A 19,182-nucleotide genomic window follows, 5' to 3' on the forward strand; every position below is an offset into this window, starting at 1 on the left:
TCGAAAACGAGTCTCTTTGTAGTTTTCCTTAAATTACAGTAATTTAATTTTACAAAAAAAAAATCAAATGCATAATACTAAAAATTTGTACGTACATAATTATGAAATGCACGTATAAACTTTGCCAATAGTTCATGTAAAGATTATTCATTTTGGCAACGTGCATTCATTTCAAAATTATCTTAAAAATAATTAGTGAGCACTTCAAGCAATTCGAATTACTAAGAACAACGTAAAGCAATTATATAAAAAACATATCTTATTACTAAAAACTTTGAGAAAAAATACAAATGTCAGTTAGTTGGCAAATCTGGCTTTTTCTTATAAATAAACGAGTGAATCGTTTCACATCCAAACACGTAATCGCATATTTCTGATTCCTGTTTTTTTGCTTTATTAACTCCTTTTTGCAAACATTGAATTAGGTTAAATCAATCTTCGGATTATCTTAACACGTACTGCAAATATTTAATTTAACAATTAACTGCTTTGTTCTTATTTTTTTTTATAAAAGAAACACAATGCAGACGACTTTTAGTTGCTCCTCATAATTAAATTTAATAAAAGCAACAAATATATTTTTTCGCATCAATTTCTTGGTTCTTGTTTTGCACGTAAAGTGTATTCATTCATTTCATATATTTAACAATTAATACCTGAAGTTGAACAAAAGGAAAGACATTGGACTTATGTAAATTTGCATCAACAGACTTGAATTCAATTACGTAATGCTCTTTATGATCAATTATACTAAATACGTCAAGGTGATAATCGTTTATAACAGCGTTTCTCAAACTATTTTTTTTCAAACAAACCAACATATTTATATGTAATTATACTATAACCCAAGAATTTCTGACGATTTGACGCAAACTGACAGCTGTCATTTAACAATCTATAACAAATTTATTGTGTTTATAACAGCGTTTCTCTACTATTAGTCCACACATTCCAACGTATTTATATGTAATTGTATTGCAACCTAATTTTTTTCATCATTTCTACTCAATATTGGATTTATAATAACGTTCCTCATTTTTAATTAGTATTTTGAAGAAAAGATTAATTTCATGTGTTCATTGAATATTGCAGACAAGACATTTGATTGTTTCCAATTAATCATTTTAGAGTTTGCGTTGTAAATTTGGTCCAGACAGACAGACAGAGAGACGCTGTGATTGAACGAAGAAAATATGTTAATATGCTCTTCGTGCGAAGCGAATTACGCGCAGCCAACTTACTACAATTGAAACTGAATCGCTCTTCGTAACGAGAAGATGGGTCTCTTCCGTCGCATTTACACGACAATTGACACGGATTAGTCAGAGAGAGAGACTGTTTATCTCGAAGAATTACAATTACCAATTCTTATAATTGTCCAATATATGCAAGACGAACGCGCGCGCGTGGGATTAACTGCATTCTGATCGAGCAATTGGGAACGAGACGGACGAGAGACAACAATATGGCATTAAAACACTTCTGACAATGAATTGTATGCTACAACTTGACACAGTTTATACGAAACAGGAGAAACATCTTCTACTTCGTTTTTTTTTTCTTTCTTATTTTTCTATCCATGATTTACATTGGAACGTGATCGAAGAAAGCGACAACCATCTAAGCGAGTCAATTGATACGGAGCAAGTACTGTTCTCCTTTTCGTTTTCTATGGAAATTCTACCATTCTTTCAATCTCTTTACAATAATAAAACAATACCTTACACAGTGTAGGTTACTGCTTGAACCGTACTAATCGAGGTCTTTTAAACAGCATAACAATAAAAAAGACTACACAAATTAGACTATAGTTAATCCGCACTATACGAAGTATTACTGTATTCCCACAATAAAGATAAAATTCAATTCAATAGATTTTTTTTTTAAATTTGTATAATTTTGAAGATTATGTATTTATCAAGTAGTATACACGTGTTGTCTCGTGAATGCGTCAATGAGAAAACAAAAGAATAATTATCGTGGAGCACTCTTTTTTTTTGTACAACGTTGATCGGAATCCTGTCTACATTTGATTCGTCTAGGAAACCGGATTAACTACAATGTTTCAATCTCTAGTTATCAATAGAAGTAGACCGCATCGGTTTTAGTAATCTAGATTTACGTAACGAATTAAACTGCAGTTGTTTTGTGATGAAATCGGGATTTAGAAGCCAATTTCAAGATAATGATCTCGTTTGTAACGAAATTATGGAAGATGATACTTTTTTGTCTCATATTCACACATTAAAAATCAACGAAATTGATGAAAAATTAAGGTTTTTCTAATAATAATTTAGTCAGAAAAATATCAAAATTTTGTTCATGAAATAATCTTTTTTTTTTCTAATAATTTCAAATAATCAAATACTAGAAATTTTCTACTAATTCTCAAGGTTTAAACTATTAAAATAATCAATTTTTTTTCTATTAATAATTTCTATACTAAAATATTATTGTTTTCTAGTATTAAATTAGTTCATTAATTATTGTATTTTGACACAAAAAAAAAATAAATTTGTTTAGAAAATTGTAAACTCGTAAAAAAACATATTTTTTTTATTATCATTTATTATGTACAATCTGTACGTTCCTTCTAGAAGCAATCAAAATAAGGAAACTCTCGACTTATGACCAAAACGTCTTATCTAGAGCACAAGTCTGGACGCGCAAGATGCGCGAAGAAGATTAAAAATAAATAAACCTTTGTTACCGAAGATGCGTCACATCGTATTAGGATTTTAAGTGCACTAGAGATAAAAACAAAGTCAGCATGTGCACAAATACACAATTCTTCCATTATTCACAACAAAAAATTATATTTTCTAAATGAAATTTCAGAATTGCAGTTTTCCATTTTCTTTATTGTTGTTTCTCTTCCGCTTGTCGCAATGCAAAGATGTATGTTATTAAATTTTTCCATATTTTAATGCTTCCGCGAATGTAAGAAAAACATCTATTAAAGAAAAAAACTTGTGAAATCCATAATGAACAGTCGTTAATTGAGCAAGATGCGAGTAAAAGAAATATACAGTTTATTTGTATAGTGTTTTATAGCTGATGAAGTCATTTAATATTTATTTTACAATCGTATTTCTTAATTTTATAGAAAATTTTCTAGTTTTGTACATTTTTTACATTATTACAATCTATCGATTATTTTGATCATGTATTAACTATTTGGATACACGGAATATGTAAAAAACAATATATTTCAATCAATCAATTGTTGTTGATAAAAATGGTGCTAACAATCTGCTATGTATTGCGATTTACGTACGATTATTTAGTAAAAATCAATCAATCCTATGCACGTTTCAATCTCGTGCTTCGAATGCACGTTTTATCTGTGCCTGAAACAGCCGATCAATTTTACCTGTTGATGATTGATAATACATACACACACACACATATAACAACATTTATGTAAGGTAACGTACACACCCATCGACGTAAATCGTCGATCATTGTTTGCGCAAATTCGTTGTAAAAGTATTAATTATATTAATTGCACGATTATTGAACAAAAAAAAAATATATTATTTTATTATTTTATATTTCTAATCAAAGTTCATTCCACTACAAAACGTGTACAATTTAATGAAACGTTGTGCAAATTTGTATTTAAAAAAAATGACTATTTGTATCTTAACATTTGTTTAAACTTTTAAATCACCATGGAAATCGACTAAAACTCTAAAATTTATATAACCTTAATCCATTTATTGTTATATTTCGATTTTGGTAAACTTGAAACTAAAGGTAAAGTAGTAATTACTAAACGGAACACGTTTTCCTCTGTTCCTTGAATTGTCGCGTAACAATATTATGTTGTTGTTACCTCTATTTTTTTGGTAATCGAAACTCTTTCATCGTTGTCATTGATAACTACACACACACAATTTCGTCTTCCTTTTATTTATTTAACCGCGAAAACCTTGGGAATAGCTACAACGGAATTTGTTAAGCAACAATATGGAAAAAATACGACAACAATAATATTTCTGTACTTTTTTTTTTACAATTATTCAATAACATATAATTAAAACTGATGTTTTCTTCTGTGAAGAAAAAGGATAAATTTAATCTGTTTTTTGCGGTTTTTAAGCACGAAATTGTAATCAGAGTAAATTAATTGATTACCTTGAAATTAATACAAATTATTAATAGTTTTTGAATTGCTTATAGTAATTTAATACATATTTAATCATTCTTTATTTTTTTTCCTAAATAATGAAATAATCTATGTCATTTACATCGAGACATCCGGACGTAAGATGACGATGCACGAAATCCAAAGTCTCATCATCATCATCGTCATAATCGGACTCTTATATTGTGCTGGAATTGCGCATCAAAATTGAGCGATTAGTGTGGATTATGTGCGATAACAATTTCCACTACCTTCGCATCCAACAAAAGGTGGATTAAAATCAGACTATATAAGAGGACTCGTGAGATAATGGAGGAGAGAGACGCAATCTCCTTTAATCAGAACAAATAAGGAACGGGAAAACATAGTTTATTATATTAATCGACGGCGCCGATCATTATCAACGACAGATTAAGTCCCATCGATTCATTATTAGTACACTCAAGAATTCCAATGTGACATTTGCACTTTACTACAATTACAATTAAACGTTCTTTTTCGAATCTTTAAAACTTCTTTAATTTTGTTGAAAAATTATATAGAGATTGAATAAAACATTAGTTTTAGCTTTAATTTGCATATTTTGGATTCAATATACGTTTTATAGTTTTCGAGAAATATTATAAAATGTAGACACTGACTTTTATTAAGATATCAATTTTAACAACGGTATAACTTTAAGGTTAAAATTTTATTTCCACTTTTGTTCATGAGAAAATAGGTGTTGCTAAGCAAATTAATACAATTATGAAAAGTGGAATTGTAAATTGTTGAATAATTCCAGTGTTTTGTTTTTTTTTTTAAATTTTTTGAAACCAGACACTTCGGATCCCATATACATAACATCCTCATAAACAAAACAAATATAGTTTATTTACCGCAACTGGCTTATAGGAATCCGACAGCAATAATCATAGTAAGTTTAGCTATGCTAACTATGACAAATTCCAACTGCGTTTGTTTCATATGTCTTCTTTTTTTTTTTCTATATATGCAAACAGTAATGTAAGTAATTAGAACATATCCACATGGCTTAGGTTTCTCCGGCAACGACAAACAAAAGAAAAAGGAAATGGAGAAAAAACATTAGACAAACATTAATTATATCACCAAGGTAACTTATTTATCAGGCAAGGTTACGGCGTGTACGTGGAACTTATTAAATAGACCAGTTATCACTTCCTTAGCAATTTCCAATATTCGAACATAATTTTTCCGCTTTCCTCAAATAACACAAATTATTTATTTTACATTTAATAATAATATTGGTAAATACTTATGATTGATTCGAAACAAACAAACAAACTAATTATTATTTCAGATTAATATTTTTCCCATTTTTATCAAATATTTGTTGTTTTCTCTATAGATTTACGTTAATCATGTGTACCATTACTTTAGATTAATACAATTAATTAATCAATCAATCAGGAAAGCTATGATTTCAAAACAAATGAAATTATTATAATTTTAGTTTAATTGCAAAAAAAAAACTGTATTTGCAAGAGTTCAAAGATAATTTAGCTTAAATGTATTTATGTACGAAGTGTCAATATTGTTTTCTGATAATTTAACGTTAATTAAACAATGGAATGAGTGGAATTAGTTGGTTCAATAAACCCGCAATTTAAATGTTACGACAAGGACGCAAGGACGCGTGTTTTCGTTAGGCAGATGTTTCGCGACTAATTTGATAGATTGATTAAGTGTGTGTGGTACGATCATCATTTTCGAGCAGGAAAAGGAAATTGCGTACGTGATTTCAAATGAAAGTAATGCAGCAACATAAACACGATTATTTGATGTTTGTCTGGACTTTGGCTCGGGTGCAAATTGGAATCTGCATATTGTTTAATAAATTAATTTTGTAAATCAAGTCGACTGGAAAAGAAATCAACTAAAGTGACAGCTGCTGTCATAATGAAATTTATGTTTATCTTTTAAACTATTGGTTGAAAATGATGATGTTCATAGATATTTAAATGCAATTTGTGAAAGTTAAGCAACGGTTTTACAAGATCCATTTTGAATGGGACAAATTAGCTTTTGCATTTTTTTAAAGTAATCCTGCTTAATTTCACTAACGTATTTTGTGCTTCATCAACTTGTAAATTGAAGCAAAGTTGTTAGTTTAATTCAATTTGCATGCAGATTCATATAAAATGTTTGTATTTAGAAATAACATATGAAATGTTGATTTTTGTATCTTCGAAGCGAATGGTTTTCCTAGTGTTTCGTTGATGGGTAAAAATAAAACGAAAGTGCGTGTAATTGAATGCCGGCAAGTAGGTCAAACGTAATAACTTATCCTCCTATCATCTCGACTCGATTTACGTCATTACGAGTACATTTCTATATATTTTATTTTATTTTTTTTTATACATTTATTTTATTTTTCGATTTTTGATCTCGTAGACTTTACACCTTTGCTCGCGTTTTCGGAACACGTGAGTACAGTCTCGTTTTACGTCGTCGCCACCGCAAAACAACGAAAAAAAACCTATAAAGCGGATTGATACGATTCGATAATTGCTCATTTCTACATCAGTTTTCGGAGCAATCGGCAAAATTTCGCTAAATATAGACGAATTTTTGTGGAGCACTCGAGTCCACGTAAAAATAGATTAACAGCTCAAATAATTAATAAAATACGTAAACAAATTTAAATTTTCATAATCTAAACATTTCATGATTGATAACTATATGTAATTATAAAAATATCTAATTGATAATCATAATAATTTGAATCATGAATACTAAAAATTGAATTTTCAAGTTGAATTATTTACTCAAATTTGATGCCAAAAATATATCTGAAACACAGATTATTTTCTCATACAGTGTATAAATAACTGAAGCACTGAATTTAAGTTTAAAATCCTAGAAATTAGACTCTTTACGTTTCAAGGCTCAATCAATGAGTGAAGGTTACTAAACCTCAAAGTTTTACGTTAATCTTTAACAGAACGTCTTTATCAGATTTGTTTGCCAAAACACGGCTTATCGATCGTCCGATGCGGATTTCCTTGGACTATCCTTGGATTCGCTAAAATCGAATCATCTCTTCCAATGTATCTGTCAACTTAAGTAAATTTGCGCTATTTTTAAGTGTTTGAGTGGATTCACGAAGTCCTCGATTGGGAAATTGTTAGAATAACTTTATCTTTGATACTTTTCAATTGCATTTAATCAATTTTTAGATCATAATCTACGTTTAAGTTCAATTGAAACCAAAATATATGAAGTATGATATAGAACATAAGAAATTATTGTATATTTTTAGAAAGAAACACAATGAATCATGAGATAATTCTTCGAAATTATTTCGTATCTCGAATTCAAATTAAAATAATTGTGAATTAAGTTCGGAGATTTAAATGACCTTAACTTCTTAATTCCTACAATCAAGCAGAAACCAATCTTGAATTCCAATTAAAATTGTTTTGAATTAGTTGAAAAATGTGTTAATTACTGTAAATTATTTGAAAAACTTTATAATAATAATGATCTAATTGTTTCAGATAAAACTATATGTGTTTAATTGATCTATGAGAATCAATTATAAATAAATTAGTTTATCGAGAGAACAGCGACAATTATGTTTTTTAAATCAAATCAATTAAGCGATTACGATCGAAACGTGCGTGTCGGATAATAGGCATCATGAATTGCAAATTTTTTTGTTGCAAAACTAACTTTGTTATTATGTTTTCTGTTAATTTTAGATGTAGGTAACTTATATAGATTGCATTCAGATTGGATGTGAATGGGTTCCTTGAAATCCGCTACAGGAATAACGCACAAATAAAACTAGTTTTAGTTTCAATTGCCCATGATTTATCTCAATGATTTTTTTTGCATTTTCTAAATGTTATCGCTGAGATTTGAGAGTTAATAAATATGCTTAAAATAAATGCTTGTAATATCTTGAAGAATTTCCTCTTCCCTTAGATTTTATTAATAAACTTTGTCTAATTTCTTTAAAAAATCTGATAAACTCTCTTATAATTCTTTTTGCAATAAAATATTTGTTGTTGAATTTGGATAATTTTAACAAATTGTTACAGAATAAAGAATTTTTAGATAAATGTAATATTTGTCAATTATATAAAAACTTAATTGTTGTAAAAAAAAAAGTACGTAAAAAGTAATAAATGATATAAATAGAAAATGTATTTAGATATTAATTGGAACAATCAATTTATTTTGCAAAGTATCTATCTATAGGAAAAAAAATGTAGGATAATCAAGATAATTGAGGTATTTAGTATACTTAAAATAATCGTAAGTAACTTAATCTTTTTATTGTTGATATTATTATATATACCTTTTTTTAAAGAATGGAAAAAGTTTGGCAAAGCCTTTTACTTCGTTATCGGTCACATTCAAATACGTAAATTTGTAACGATTTCCTGCACAGTGACGTTAATTAGATAAAGGAAACGAAATTTGTGATGGGATTGAAACACTTTCATAAATCCATTAAGTCGTAAATCGTTAATAAATACGTTTATTAAACTTTCGCAGCGAGAAGAACGTCATTTTATGTTTAATCTTTTAATTCTCACTCTTAAGTAATTTTAATAAGAATTATCAAAAAAAAAACTTATTTTTTAAAAGCAGACAATAAATTTTAATGTACTATTATAAATGATTGAGTTCTTAACAATAAAATTAATCTTTTGCAAAATATTCATTAATTCCACAAAGATGAATCTTGCAATGTCATGTAAACATATTATAATATGGGAAAAAATGTAAAAATACGTATGAGATCATGTTTTGAGCAGTGATTTTAAACGTTTTCTTTGGCGAAATTAATATGATTTTCATGTTCACAATGTGTGTTACAAAAGTATCAGTGAATGCATTGCACGAACGAACGAATGAACTCATAACTCGAGGGGTTTTACAGAACTCGTGGTTTTCCATCAAGGATTCCACGAATTTGACTCTCCTTCCGCACAAAGAACACATACTACATGCGTTATTTATGTTGGATGTTGAAATTTTTCAGACACGATGCGAATGCATTAAATCCCAATTACAAAATGTATGACATTCAAAAATATTCAACATTCAATTTAATGTTTTAAGAGAATTCATTAGACCACATTTGTTTGTAATAAATTTCATTAAACATTCACATACTTTGGATGAAGTGATTTAGTGAAAAATACCGAAAAATGGAATGTTAAAAAAAACAGTGAAGATGCGTAAGAAAACGTTTTATTATAAACAACGTGAAATGTTGAAAAATAAACAACAACATTGGAATTAATTTACTTTAATGTTATCTAAGTTCAAGATTGTCGATAACTGAATGAATTCAACTGAGTGTAAAAGAAGACAAACTAAATTTAAAGAAAGGTCGATTTCTGGAAAAGGACGAGAAAAAGAAGAGAAAACAGGAAACTTGATCTTTTTTTTTGTTGTTGTCGTTGAGAAAACCGACATTTCTCTTTCGAAATCGGGTGTGCGATAAGGGCAAAGATATTTCGAGTACGAATTGGAATGTACTTGAAAGCGAGTGATCCGTTTACGTAAAAATCACTTCAATTCGGAGATCCCGAACGTCGATAGCGTCGGAGAATGTATAGTTTGCATCTATTTTTATCCTGCAGAGAGATTCAATTAAGAGTATGATCGATCTGTCGATCGATATTCAATACGGAACCACGTGTTTAGCGATTAGATAATCGCACATTTAATCATTTCAATTTTTTTCATGTTTTCGTTCAAGGAAGAATAAAGGATACAGGAAAGGACGTTCGTGTACCTGCTTTGATTTGCATTTGCGTATGTCGCGGCCTTTTGGAAGGATTCTTTGATTGGATTTTTTGTTACGTGTACTTTTTGTAGTCATTGTTTCAATATCATGAACATTACATGTGTTTCAAGGAAAATTGTTATGATCTTGTAACGAATATGTGTTTTATTTTGTCTATAATAATCGTTTATAAGTTCTCGAAAATTTGTATTCAATATCAAAAATTTCTACTGAAAATATTTGTTAGTATCACTATTATATTAAAACTCTTCTATTAATGAAGTACTAGGAATGAAAAGCAGTCGTAACATGAATAAAACAGTAAGAAAATAGAGTAAAACATAATAAATTTTAAGAAAACAGGGAAATAAGTACAGATCATTAATTGAAATTTAAGAAACAATAATCCACATTCATTTAAGTGTGCCTTGGAAATTTAACTGTAGGTTCAAGTGAGCCGTGAGTTAAAAAAAAGTGAAATTAATATAATAAAATGTAAATCAATTAAAATGTTTGGAAGTTTAAGACATAAGTGTACAAAAGTTGACAAAATCATAATTTAAGTGTGCCTTGGATATTTAACTGTAAAACTAATCCAATAGTAACAAATGAAAATCTCAAAATGTCGTGTTGGGAATTGGAAAAAGAGAGAAGAAAAAAGGTGATGGCTCATTTCGTGCATCTCTCTAATGGTTCAAATAAAGGTAAACTCCGTAAATAGATGTGGCAATTAGCATATGCTTTGAGTCTGTATGTTAATACACAATTTGCGTGTCGTGTGTGTATTACATTCGGGCTGAAAGAGTCAGTAGACTGGAAAGAGTAAAAATAATATGTAGTGTATGAAAGAGACGCTTCGACGATGTGTTTTCAAAAGAAAAGGTACGTCAGATAAGGAAACAATTGAAATTAAATTAATTTGATGCCTGCACGAAGCATTTACGTAACGCTAAGATTATAATTTATACTGTTTTCAATTTACGATTATTTCTTTATTTATATCTCACTGATTTATTACTTCATTTTTATTTCCAGGATTTGCGACGCAACAACATGGACGAGCAACAACAATGGAATCATCGTCGGTGGTGGTGGCGGTGAGCTGCAGTTTTCTTTTGATTGTTTAATTTAGTTACAAAATGTGTGCAACTTCTCATGCGGAAATTGCTTTTATTCCTCCCATCACACACGTGTATTAATTGCGACCACGAACACGAAAACTAATAACAAATATTAGTGTTTGACTTTGACTAATTAGCGAAACGCTTTAGCTAATTATTAATGAAATGAGAATCACAGCTTCAACTGTCGTCGTTTTCGTTATAAAGATTTTTTTTGTTCTTACGATTTGAATTCCTTTATTATAGTAACCATACATATTATACACATTACAAATATATACTCTAAATATACTAGAATCCAAGTCTTAAATTTTGGTGGTCAATAAATAACGATTCAATATCATTTCATATTCATTACTTTGTGTTTTGTTTTTGAGTACAAACCACGAAGAAACTTAATGACTAAAGTACACATAAAATATAGATTAGGCACAACCATTTCACATTCAAATATTGTAAGGCACATAGAATCTTTCTTTTTTATCTTTTTTATCTTTTTGGACAGAGGCACGCATTAGGCTCAGTTCGAAAACATACATACTGTTTTAGCTCAAATCATCAGCACGAGCATTAGCTAAGCTAGACAATAAAATCAATTTCATAATTGTTTCTTTTTTTTCATTCAATAATCCAAATTGAAATATATATTTTTCGTGCATCCACATATTGTATTTATGTGTTCTTTGGCCGTAATCGAGCTTCAATTGATTGGCACATGAAGTTTTTTTCTTTCTAATTTGATTTTTTAACAAATTCAATTGGATTATATTATTTTTTATAAAGTAATCATGAGATCTCAAAACTCATAGTTTTACACTAGAGTCATTTAGACTGCGCCGTCCGCAGCAGACGCGCCCTACATTAAGATAATATCACAACCATGTATAGATAGAAAATAGATGATGAGAAGAGCTTGAGAAGCTTATGTTAAGTTATGACTATTATTCGCACAACCAATCGCACGGCAATTTGGGCATTTTGCTTGCCGGCCAAGGAAGGTATCCGGCAGTCTTGAAGATCCAATAATCGTAAGATACTTTGGCGATGAGGAAGACTAGCAGCAATACTTCGGTTGCTATTATGTAGTAGATGTAATCGGTCCAGTCGTGTTGGCTCTGGCACAGCTTGGACGGGTCCAGATCGCTCACCTTCATATCCATATTCTCGCAGTCGATCTGATCGTAATCGGGAATATGCTTTTGCTTCGTCATCAGCCATACCTAAAACAATACAGTTTATAAATCAAAATATTTCTATTGATAATCTTGAGTTTTTCTTATACGTGATCGTAATTACCTTCAGCACTTTGGCTGTGTTGCAATCGCAGAGCAATTTGTTATGTCCGAGATTGACTCGTCGCGAATTGTAATTCCTATCGAAGATATTCGTCAGAACGTAGGTTTCGATCTGGAATGAAAACGAAGAAAATTGGTTAAATGATCGATAAATTATAGGAAATTTACTTTTTCCAATTTGTTATGACTGAGACTGAGCGCGACAAAGTTCGTGATGAATTTGCTTCCCTCGAGCGGCAGAATGGACGTGATCTCATTGTGATCGGCGTACAGTTCGCTCAGGCTCTGGTAAGAGGGATCCTTGCTGACTGGTTGCAGAGACGTTATCTGCGGGAGAAAAAAGAAGAAAAAGTCAATTAGTTAATTAAGCAATTAGCCTTAGAGTCTCTCTCTCGGGAGGCACACACATTGTTGAAGGAGACATTCAGAGCCTTCGTGTTCGGGGGCAACGGCGACGGAAGTTCCGTGAGATGCTGCGACGTGCAACTGACGTACACATTGATTATGGGCGATTTTCCAGGTACGATATCGAATCTCAATGGTTGGCATGTGCAGTTTATCGTGCAGTCCTTCCTCAGCTGACAAACAAAAAAAAAACAAACATTTATTTATATATATATTATTTTCAATTTGCAATTAATAAACTAATCTCAATGCAAGAACGAATGTGTGTATTTAAATCCGACTAATTACTCGAATATATAATGAGACACTTTCAGACACATGCACACACAGTTAAATTAAATTTTACTTAATCAAACAAATTTTGTTTTTGAAATGTCACTAGAGGATGGCCGTTTGTTTTGATAATTAATTGTGTATATCAGGGGTTCTCAAACTTTTTCAGTTGCCGGCGTCCTTAATATAACAGAACTCTTCCGAGGCGCCCCAAGTCAAAGCATTAGTCTATCTCAGGATGGACTTTATGTTCGGGAACCCCTGGTGTACGCTATACATTTTATATTACTACTAATAGCATGAATTGCAGGTCTATCAAAGGAAAATGCAGTTATTGTAAACTGCAGTCGTTCATAATTACTTCGTTGACACGCTCGATCTGCTCCAAAGGCACCAGCTCAGTCGAATTGAACCAGTCGAAGGTTTTCGAGGACAGACACCAAGTTCTGTTCCTATTGTTAAATTGAATGTCGGAGCGTCTTATTGTATCGTTCAGACTCGTGCACAACATCGGTTTATTATCTACAAAAGCCTTTTAATTATTAGTAAAAAGTCATCATCATCAATTATACTAGAGCACCTGAAATATCCAAAGATACGATTCCCTCTTTCTTAAAGTGCGGCACATCCGTCAAATTGTTATTGGACAAGTCGAGCTCCCTCAAATTGTAGAGATTGGCCAGAGCACGATCCTCGATCCGGTTGATCCCGTTCGACGAGAAATTCAAGCAGGAGGTGCTCGCAAACTTGACGAACTTCCCGACTATATTAGTGATATTACCATCCGTGAACGCCATCGAGACGAGACCGCGCCACGTAGTGTAATCGGAGAGGTTAAGGGTGCTCAGGGTGGCGTTCCTAATGTGAATCGAAGAGATGTTTATGCGGTTCACATCTAAATCGTAGAATGTTAGAAAGAACAAAAGAAACTAACTAACAGTAGTATATAAATACGTACTCGCGCAGGCTAATCCATCGGATAATCCGGAAGCGTCCACGTCGCAGCAGATGACGGCCGTCTTGCAGATGGCATCCACTTTGCACCTGCAGATGTCCGTAGCGGCAGGACAATCCGTCTCCGGTCTATGGTAGCAGTCGGGCTTGTCGCACGGATCTTCGGTGGGAAGCGGTTCCATCCTGCACCAGCACGGCAGGATGGTGAAGGACAGCAGCAAAAGAAGGGAGCATAATCGCCACATCTGTAAGTTTTACTGTAAGAGTGAGCGAGTGAAATTTCCTTTTAATTTTGTTTCGCGAATCCGCGTCCCTCACTAACTCATTAAATATTTGTGTTGCGTTCATTAGCTGCGACTTTATCATGCAGATAACACACGCTAAGATTACATTCGCTCGGCGATGAAGCGCTTTCATATTATATTGGTTTCACATGCTACATATTAATCTCAATTTAAACCTATTATTAAAACGGCAGCTCAATCGAATGCTATCATCCAAGAGCAACAATATGCAAATATTCGTTCGATATCGAAGCCAATGCGTATTTACCTAATGATTACCAAGCAAAAAATGTATTCTAGAAAACAACACTCGATTTACTAATAAGTAATTGTATACTACTACATAATATAGAAATGCTGATCATAGAAAACTGTCTAAATATATAGTATTATGAGATGACGAAAGATGGCAGCTGTCATTTTGATACCCATTAAAGATGGGATGCTTGAGAAACACTGTTATACATCATCATCATAGAGGCTTACTAATACTTATTTTATGTCATAATTTAAGATTTTAATTAAAGAAGCTATTTCATTTAGAATCTTGACTCTTGAATATACATAATATTAATTAATTAGCGATGAATTGAAAACTTACGAACAAATACTATGAGGTAGTTAGTGTTGCAATATACAAGTGTTGATGATAGGAATTATAATAGGATTCCTCATTTAGAACGACCTAAAGCAACCTTGGAAATTGGTAGTTTCTCCAACGTTCAGCACTGTTTAATTATAGATTACAAACACTTATATTTCGTAATTATTGCTTTAAAGGTCTAAATATTTTATTTGCCAAATAATTTAATTGATGCAAACACATCCCAAGATCAAAGAGAAATCAATATTTGTTGAAAAACAACAACGTGCATCAATTTTAATTATAAATATTGATTCTATGATGGAATTGAAAGCCACTAAATAGAATGTACATATTTTTTCCAATTCGAAGAGAATCCTTGAACGTATTTTTCTTTTATTTTCAATAAATTTGTTAATTCTCGCAATATTTTAGATTTTCAACTTATCTATTTATAGTTTATTCTCTCTGGAAATGGAAATATTTTGGTAGTAACTTATTTTTAGATCTATTTACATGTATGATTAGTGCATAGACAATAGACAATCACTAAAAATAAATCAACTATTCATTGACAATATGCAATTGTTTATTTATGCTAAAGAATTAGCTAAATTTGGGTGTCAAAATTGTAATAATTGTTCAAATAACAAATGAAGACTAAATATTGTCATTGAATGGAAAAGGTTAAAGGTCTGAAATGAATTCAATTATAGACGTGAATTCAACGTTTCCCAATCCATGTCGACCGTTTCCATTCCAAAATGCACAGACTCCTACGTTCCAAATAGTGGAAATGTATTTTAACCTAAACGAGAATTAAACCATAATAATAAACGTCCAAATTACTGGATTTCCGCTCGTTGCGTTACCACAGATACGTAAACAAGGAATGAATGTAACCTTCGGATATTTGCGAGCACTTCCTTGTGCACTTGTTCATGCGATTTCTCACCTGAGCAGAAATTGGTGTCTTCAACATCCGATCATGTCTTCTTCGGAATTCCTCACACCACACACTCGAATAAGGAATTGTCCCTATTTATGATGTGTCTATATCTATGTAGTGTGCACGATCTACAGTAAACAATTAACGAAATTATTGTAGGCGACAGAACTGAAGTTGCTTTTGGTCGAAGGAAAACTGATAAGGAGCGACAAATTGGAAGGCAACAAACCGAACGCTGCATCAGCTTTGGTTTCATACACTTCTGATACATTTGATTTACAACCGTGCGTGTTTGAAACAAAAAGCAGAAACTGCTGCTGTTGCTATATAATTAGAAAAAGCAACAACAACAGCAAAAAACAAGTTATTAAACTATACATTTTCTTCAATTTCTACACTTTATAGTTTATAATAATGGAATAGAAAATAACGTATACATAATTTCACACTCATTACAAACTTAATTTAGATTAATTAATTAACACAGTTAGTTTAGTTTACAAGTAAACTAATGTAGAATTTGATTTTTGTTAACAAATCGAGACTGTACGTTCTAAGAATCTAACCTCATTTCGTTTTAGGTTTTAGTTAATAATCACGTAAACATCAAGTAATAAGTATTAAAACAGTATTTTTTTTAATAATCCAAATTGTTTCTCTTTTGTTTATTTCAAATTTTGAATTATTTTTTTAAAATTAAACCCAATTACAGGAAACTGTAACTGTTCCAGTTCCAAAAAGTAAACATGGGCTGCGCATTCTCATCATGCCCAATCCCAAATCCCGGGAACTGATTAGTTGGTTGCTTGAAACATCTACCTGCTTGTAAATAAACAATTGATGATTTTTAGGTTACTTTTATTGCCATACCTGGGGTTCATATAAATACAGCAGTTTTCTGCATTTACCATCAGTTTACACTTGGTTTTCATCTGGTGAAGTTCGTGTTTTCGTTGAGTGTTGCTTTAATAATTGTAGAGGCAAGATGAAAATTGCTGTGGAAGGATGTGCCCATGGAGAGCTGGACAACTTGTACAGTTCTATTCAGGCGCTCGAGGAAGAGAATAATTATAAAATAGATCTGCTGATTTGCTGTGGAGATTTTCAATCAGTGAGGAATGAGAGAGATCTTCGTTGCATGGCAGTGCCAGAGAAATATTACAATATGTGCACATTCTACAAGTAAGTTTATATTGAGTCTCGAACATGCTTATGTTTATGGCAACATGATTTTGTGAGAACTTGGATCATTTTATATGTATACTTTTTTCAGATATTACAGTGGTGAAAAGAAAGCACCTATTCTGACTATCTTCATTGGAGGAAATCATGAGGCTTCAAATTACCTGCAAGAACTTCCTTATGGTGGATGGGTGGCCCCCAACATTTACTATCTAGGATACGGCAGTGTTATAAATATAGGAGGTTTGTAATTCTTAATTTCAATATCATCCCAACAGATTTTTTCAATAAGTATGCTATTTTAGGGATACGAATTGGTGGGATATCAGGAATATATTCACCATCCGATTACATGAGGGGTCATCATGAAATCTCTCCATACGATGATAAAGCAAAGAGGTCTGTTTACCACACAAGAAACATTGAGGTGCACAGATTCAAGCAGTTGTCGGGACTCGTCGATGTGTTCATTTCTCACGATTGGCCTCAGGACGTCACAGATCACGGCGACGTTAATTCGCTAGTTAAAATTAAACCATGGTTCAAGTAAGTTCTTCAGTTTTGGAAATTGTGATTGAAACTAACGAACGTTTTTTTATTGCTGCAGGGACGATATTAGTAAGGGCAAGTTGGGTAGCGCTCCGTGCAGGGAAATCATGAGCACGTTGAAACCAAAGTATTGGTTCGCTGCACATCTTCACTGCAAATTCGCGGCGCTCGTCGAACACGACGACAAAAGCACCACCAAGTTTTTGGCTTTGGACAAGTGTCTTCCTAAGAGAAAGTTCCTTCAGATTCTTGATATTCCTAGCGAAGAGACAGGGGACAATGGCGTACACATAAAATACGATTTGGAATGGTTAACAATCCTTTACTTGACGAATCACCTGTTCAGCGTTAAGCAATCAAATAATTATTTACCTAGTAAAATGGGTCACGAAAGGTAATTACTTTTATATCAATAATTTATTACGTTATCCATTAATAATCCATTAATTTTAGATGGCAATTTACTCCGACCGAGGAAGAGAAGCACGAAGTTCTGAAGATGTTCGGCGATTTAACAGTGCCATTAAACTTCGTGAAGACTGTCGACAGTTACGTGGCGGGGACTCCGTTCAAGGGTCCCACAGTTCAACAGCCTAAAGCCGTAATCAATGCGCAAACAACAGAGTTTTGCAAGAAATTGGGAGTGATTGACCCGACCGAAGAGATTCTGAAATCGCTCGCGGGTTATTCCTTTAACCTTAGCGGCAATTCGGAGAACAGCAGTTATACCTCTGTCATTGAAGATGTGGACGTAGCGAAGGATATCAGCGAATCTGCTGAAATCTTGTCTCCTCTTAAGAGGACGGGTCTGAGCTTGCCTAAACCTGTTAACGCAAGAGAAGAAACGGAAGAAGATGAAAGTCCGCGTAAATACATCAAAATGTCTGATGAATGCGACGATTTACCGCAGGTGAAAGAGACTGACGATGCAAATAACTTTACGAAGAAGTTCAAGAGACGCAACGCTAGTCTTTATGCAACAGAAGAGACCGAATAAATTTAAAGTTTATTCGATCTATTTGTACATTTTTTGTAAGTATCTGTGACGAATTGTATGGATATAGTATCCACAAATTTATATAAATGTATCTATACACATAATAAGAGAGACTTACTATGTGTATGTATATTGAATGTACATTCAGTTATTTCTCAATATGTATTAATTTGTACATAACAGTGCGGGTCTTCAGGGTAGGGACGGATTCCTCTATCCTCGTGTTTCTTAGGTACATAACGACTGTATGTAATTGATTTTATAATTGTAACTATAAATAAACAACAAAATAATTTTCATTATATTTCAACTAAAAATCTTTCTTAGAACCTTTAAAACGATTTCAACAAAATTCTAGAAAATACAAATATTCTTCCTCTTCCAACAATGACCTTCCTTCCTGGAAACCCCTTCACATTTAACTGGGTCCTGTTGGTAGGATCATTTACTATCTACAATAATTAAGCAAAATGGTGAGTGTCAGGTCGAAACCTTTGCAAATGCAGTAAATTGACCTGCTATTAGTTAGTTAGATTAGTTTAATAAATACTAATAATACTAATTGAATTGAAACAGCGCTCAAACCGTTGAACTATAAGCTTATAATTATTGCTTACAGATGGAGCAAAGCGGAATTATTTCAAATTAAATAATTAATTTGTCTATGGTC

The 19,182-nt window shown here is 32.0% G+C and overlaps 2 protein-coding genes across 4 annotated transcripts; one reads left to right on the plus strand and one right to left on the minus strand.

The window, feature by feature from the left end:
- Positions 1–10,489: 10,489 nt before the first annotated feature.
- Positions 10,490–18,816, plus strand: LOC108565268 (lariat debranching enzyme). 3 transcript variants are annotated; one of them, XM_017924631.1, is made up of 8 exons: positions 10,490–10,802; positions 10,956–11,017; positions 16,497–16,581; positions 16,636–16,966; positions 17,058–17,209; positions 17,272–17,512; positions 17,574–17,909; positions 17,969–18,816. In XM_017924631.1, the coding sequence occupies exons 1-8, from the start codon at positions 10,763–10,765 to the stop codon at positions 18,510–18,512; spliced, it is 1,791 nt and encodes a 596-aa protein (XP_017780120.1). In that variant the 5' UTR covers positions 10,490–10,762; the 3' UTR covers positions 18,513–18,816. The 3 variants fall into 3 exon arrangements, with proteins under 3 accessions (XP_017780120.1, XP_017780122.1, XP_017780121.1); XM_017924633.1 differs by lacking the exon at positions 16,497–16,581 and having other exon boundaries at positions 10,490–10,811; positions 16,763–16,966; XM_017924632.1 differs by lacking the exon at positions 16,497–16,581 and having other exon boundaries at positions 16,763–16,966.
- LOC108565269 (protein halfway) lies at positions 11,498–16,083 on the minus strand. Its single transcript, XM_017924634.1, has 8 exons — positions 15,791–16,083; positions 13,973–14,213; positions 13,595–13,909; positions 13,376–13,536; positions 12,744–12,914; positions 12,505–12,663; positions 12,338–12,448; positions 11,498–12,261 (listed from the first exon to the last, which is right to left on the minus strand). Exons 1-8 carry the CDS (start codon positions 15,815–15,817, stop codon positions 11,983–11,985), a joined length of 1,464 nt encoding a protein of 487 aa, XP_017780123.1. The 5' UTR covers positions 15,818–16,083; the 3' UTR covers positions 11,498–11,982.
- Positions 18,817–19,182: the final 366 nt, after the last annotated feature.

This window comes from Nicrophorus vespilloides, unplaced genomic scaffold (assembly GCF_001412225.1).
Source record: "Nicrophorus vespilloides isolate i.1.1-1 unplaced genomic scaffold, Nicve_v1.0, whole genome shotgun sequence".
NCBI classification, from domain to species: domain Eukaryota; kingdom Metazoa; phylum Arthropoda; class Insecta; order Coleoptera; family Silphidae; genus Nicrophorus; species Nicrophorus vespilloides.

Excerpts from the sequence above, each read along its gene's own strand:
- LOC108565268 (XM_017924631.1), top strand. The coding sequence starts at position 10,763 with ATGAAAGAGACGCTTCGACGATGTGTTTTCAAAAGAAAAG. Across the intron at positions 10,803-10,955 it reads ATGTGTTTTCAAAAGAAAAG|GATTTGCGACGCAACAACAT; the intron begins GTACGTCAGATA and ends TTTTATTTCCAG. Across the intron at positions 17,910-17,968 it reads AGTAAAATGGGTCACGAAAG|ATGGCAATTTACTCCGACCG; the intron begins GTAATTACTTTT and ends CATTAATTTTAG.
- LOC108565269 (XM_017924634.1), bottom strand. The coding sequence starts at position 15,817 with ATGTTGAAGACACCAATTTCTGCTCAG. Across the intron at positions 14,214-15,790 it reads AGACACCAATTTCTGCTCAG|ATGTGGCGATTATGCTCCCT; the intron begins GTGAGAAATCGC and ends TAAAACTTACAG. Across the intron at positions 12,262-12,337 it reads ACACAGCCAAAGTGCTGAAG|GTATGGCTGATGACGAAGCA; the intron begins GTAATTACGATC and ends GTATTGTTTTAG.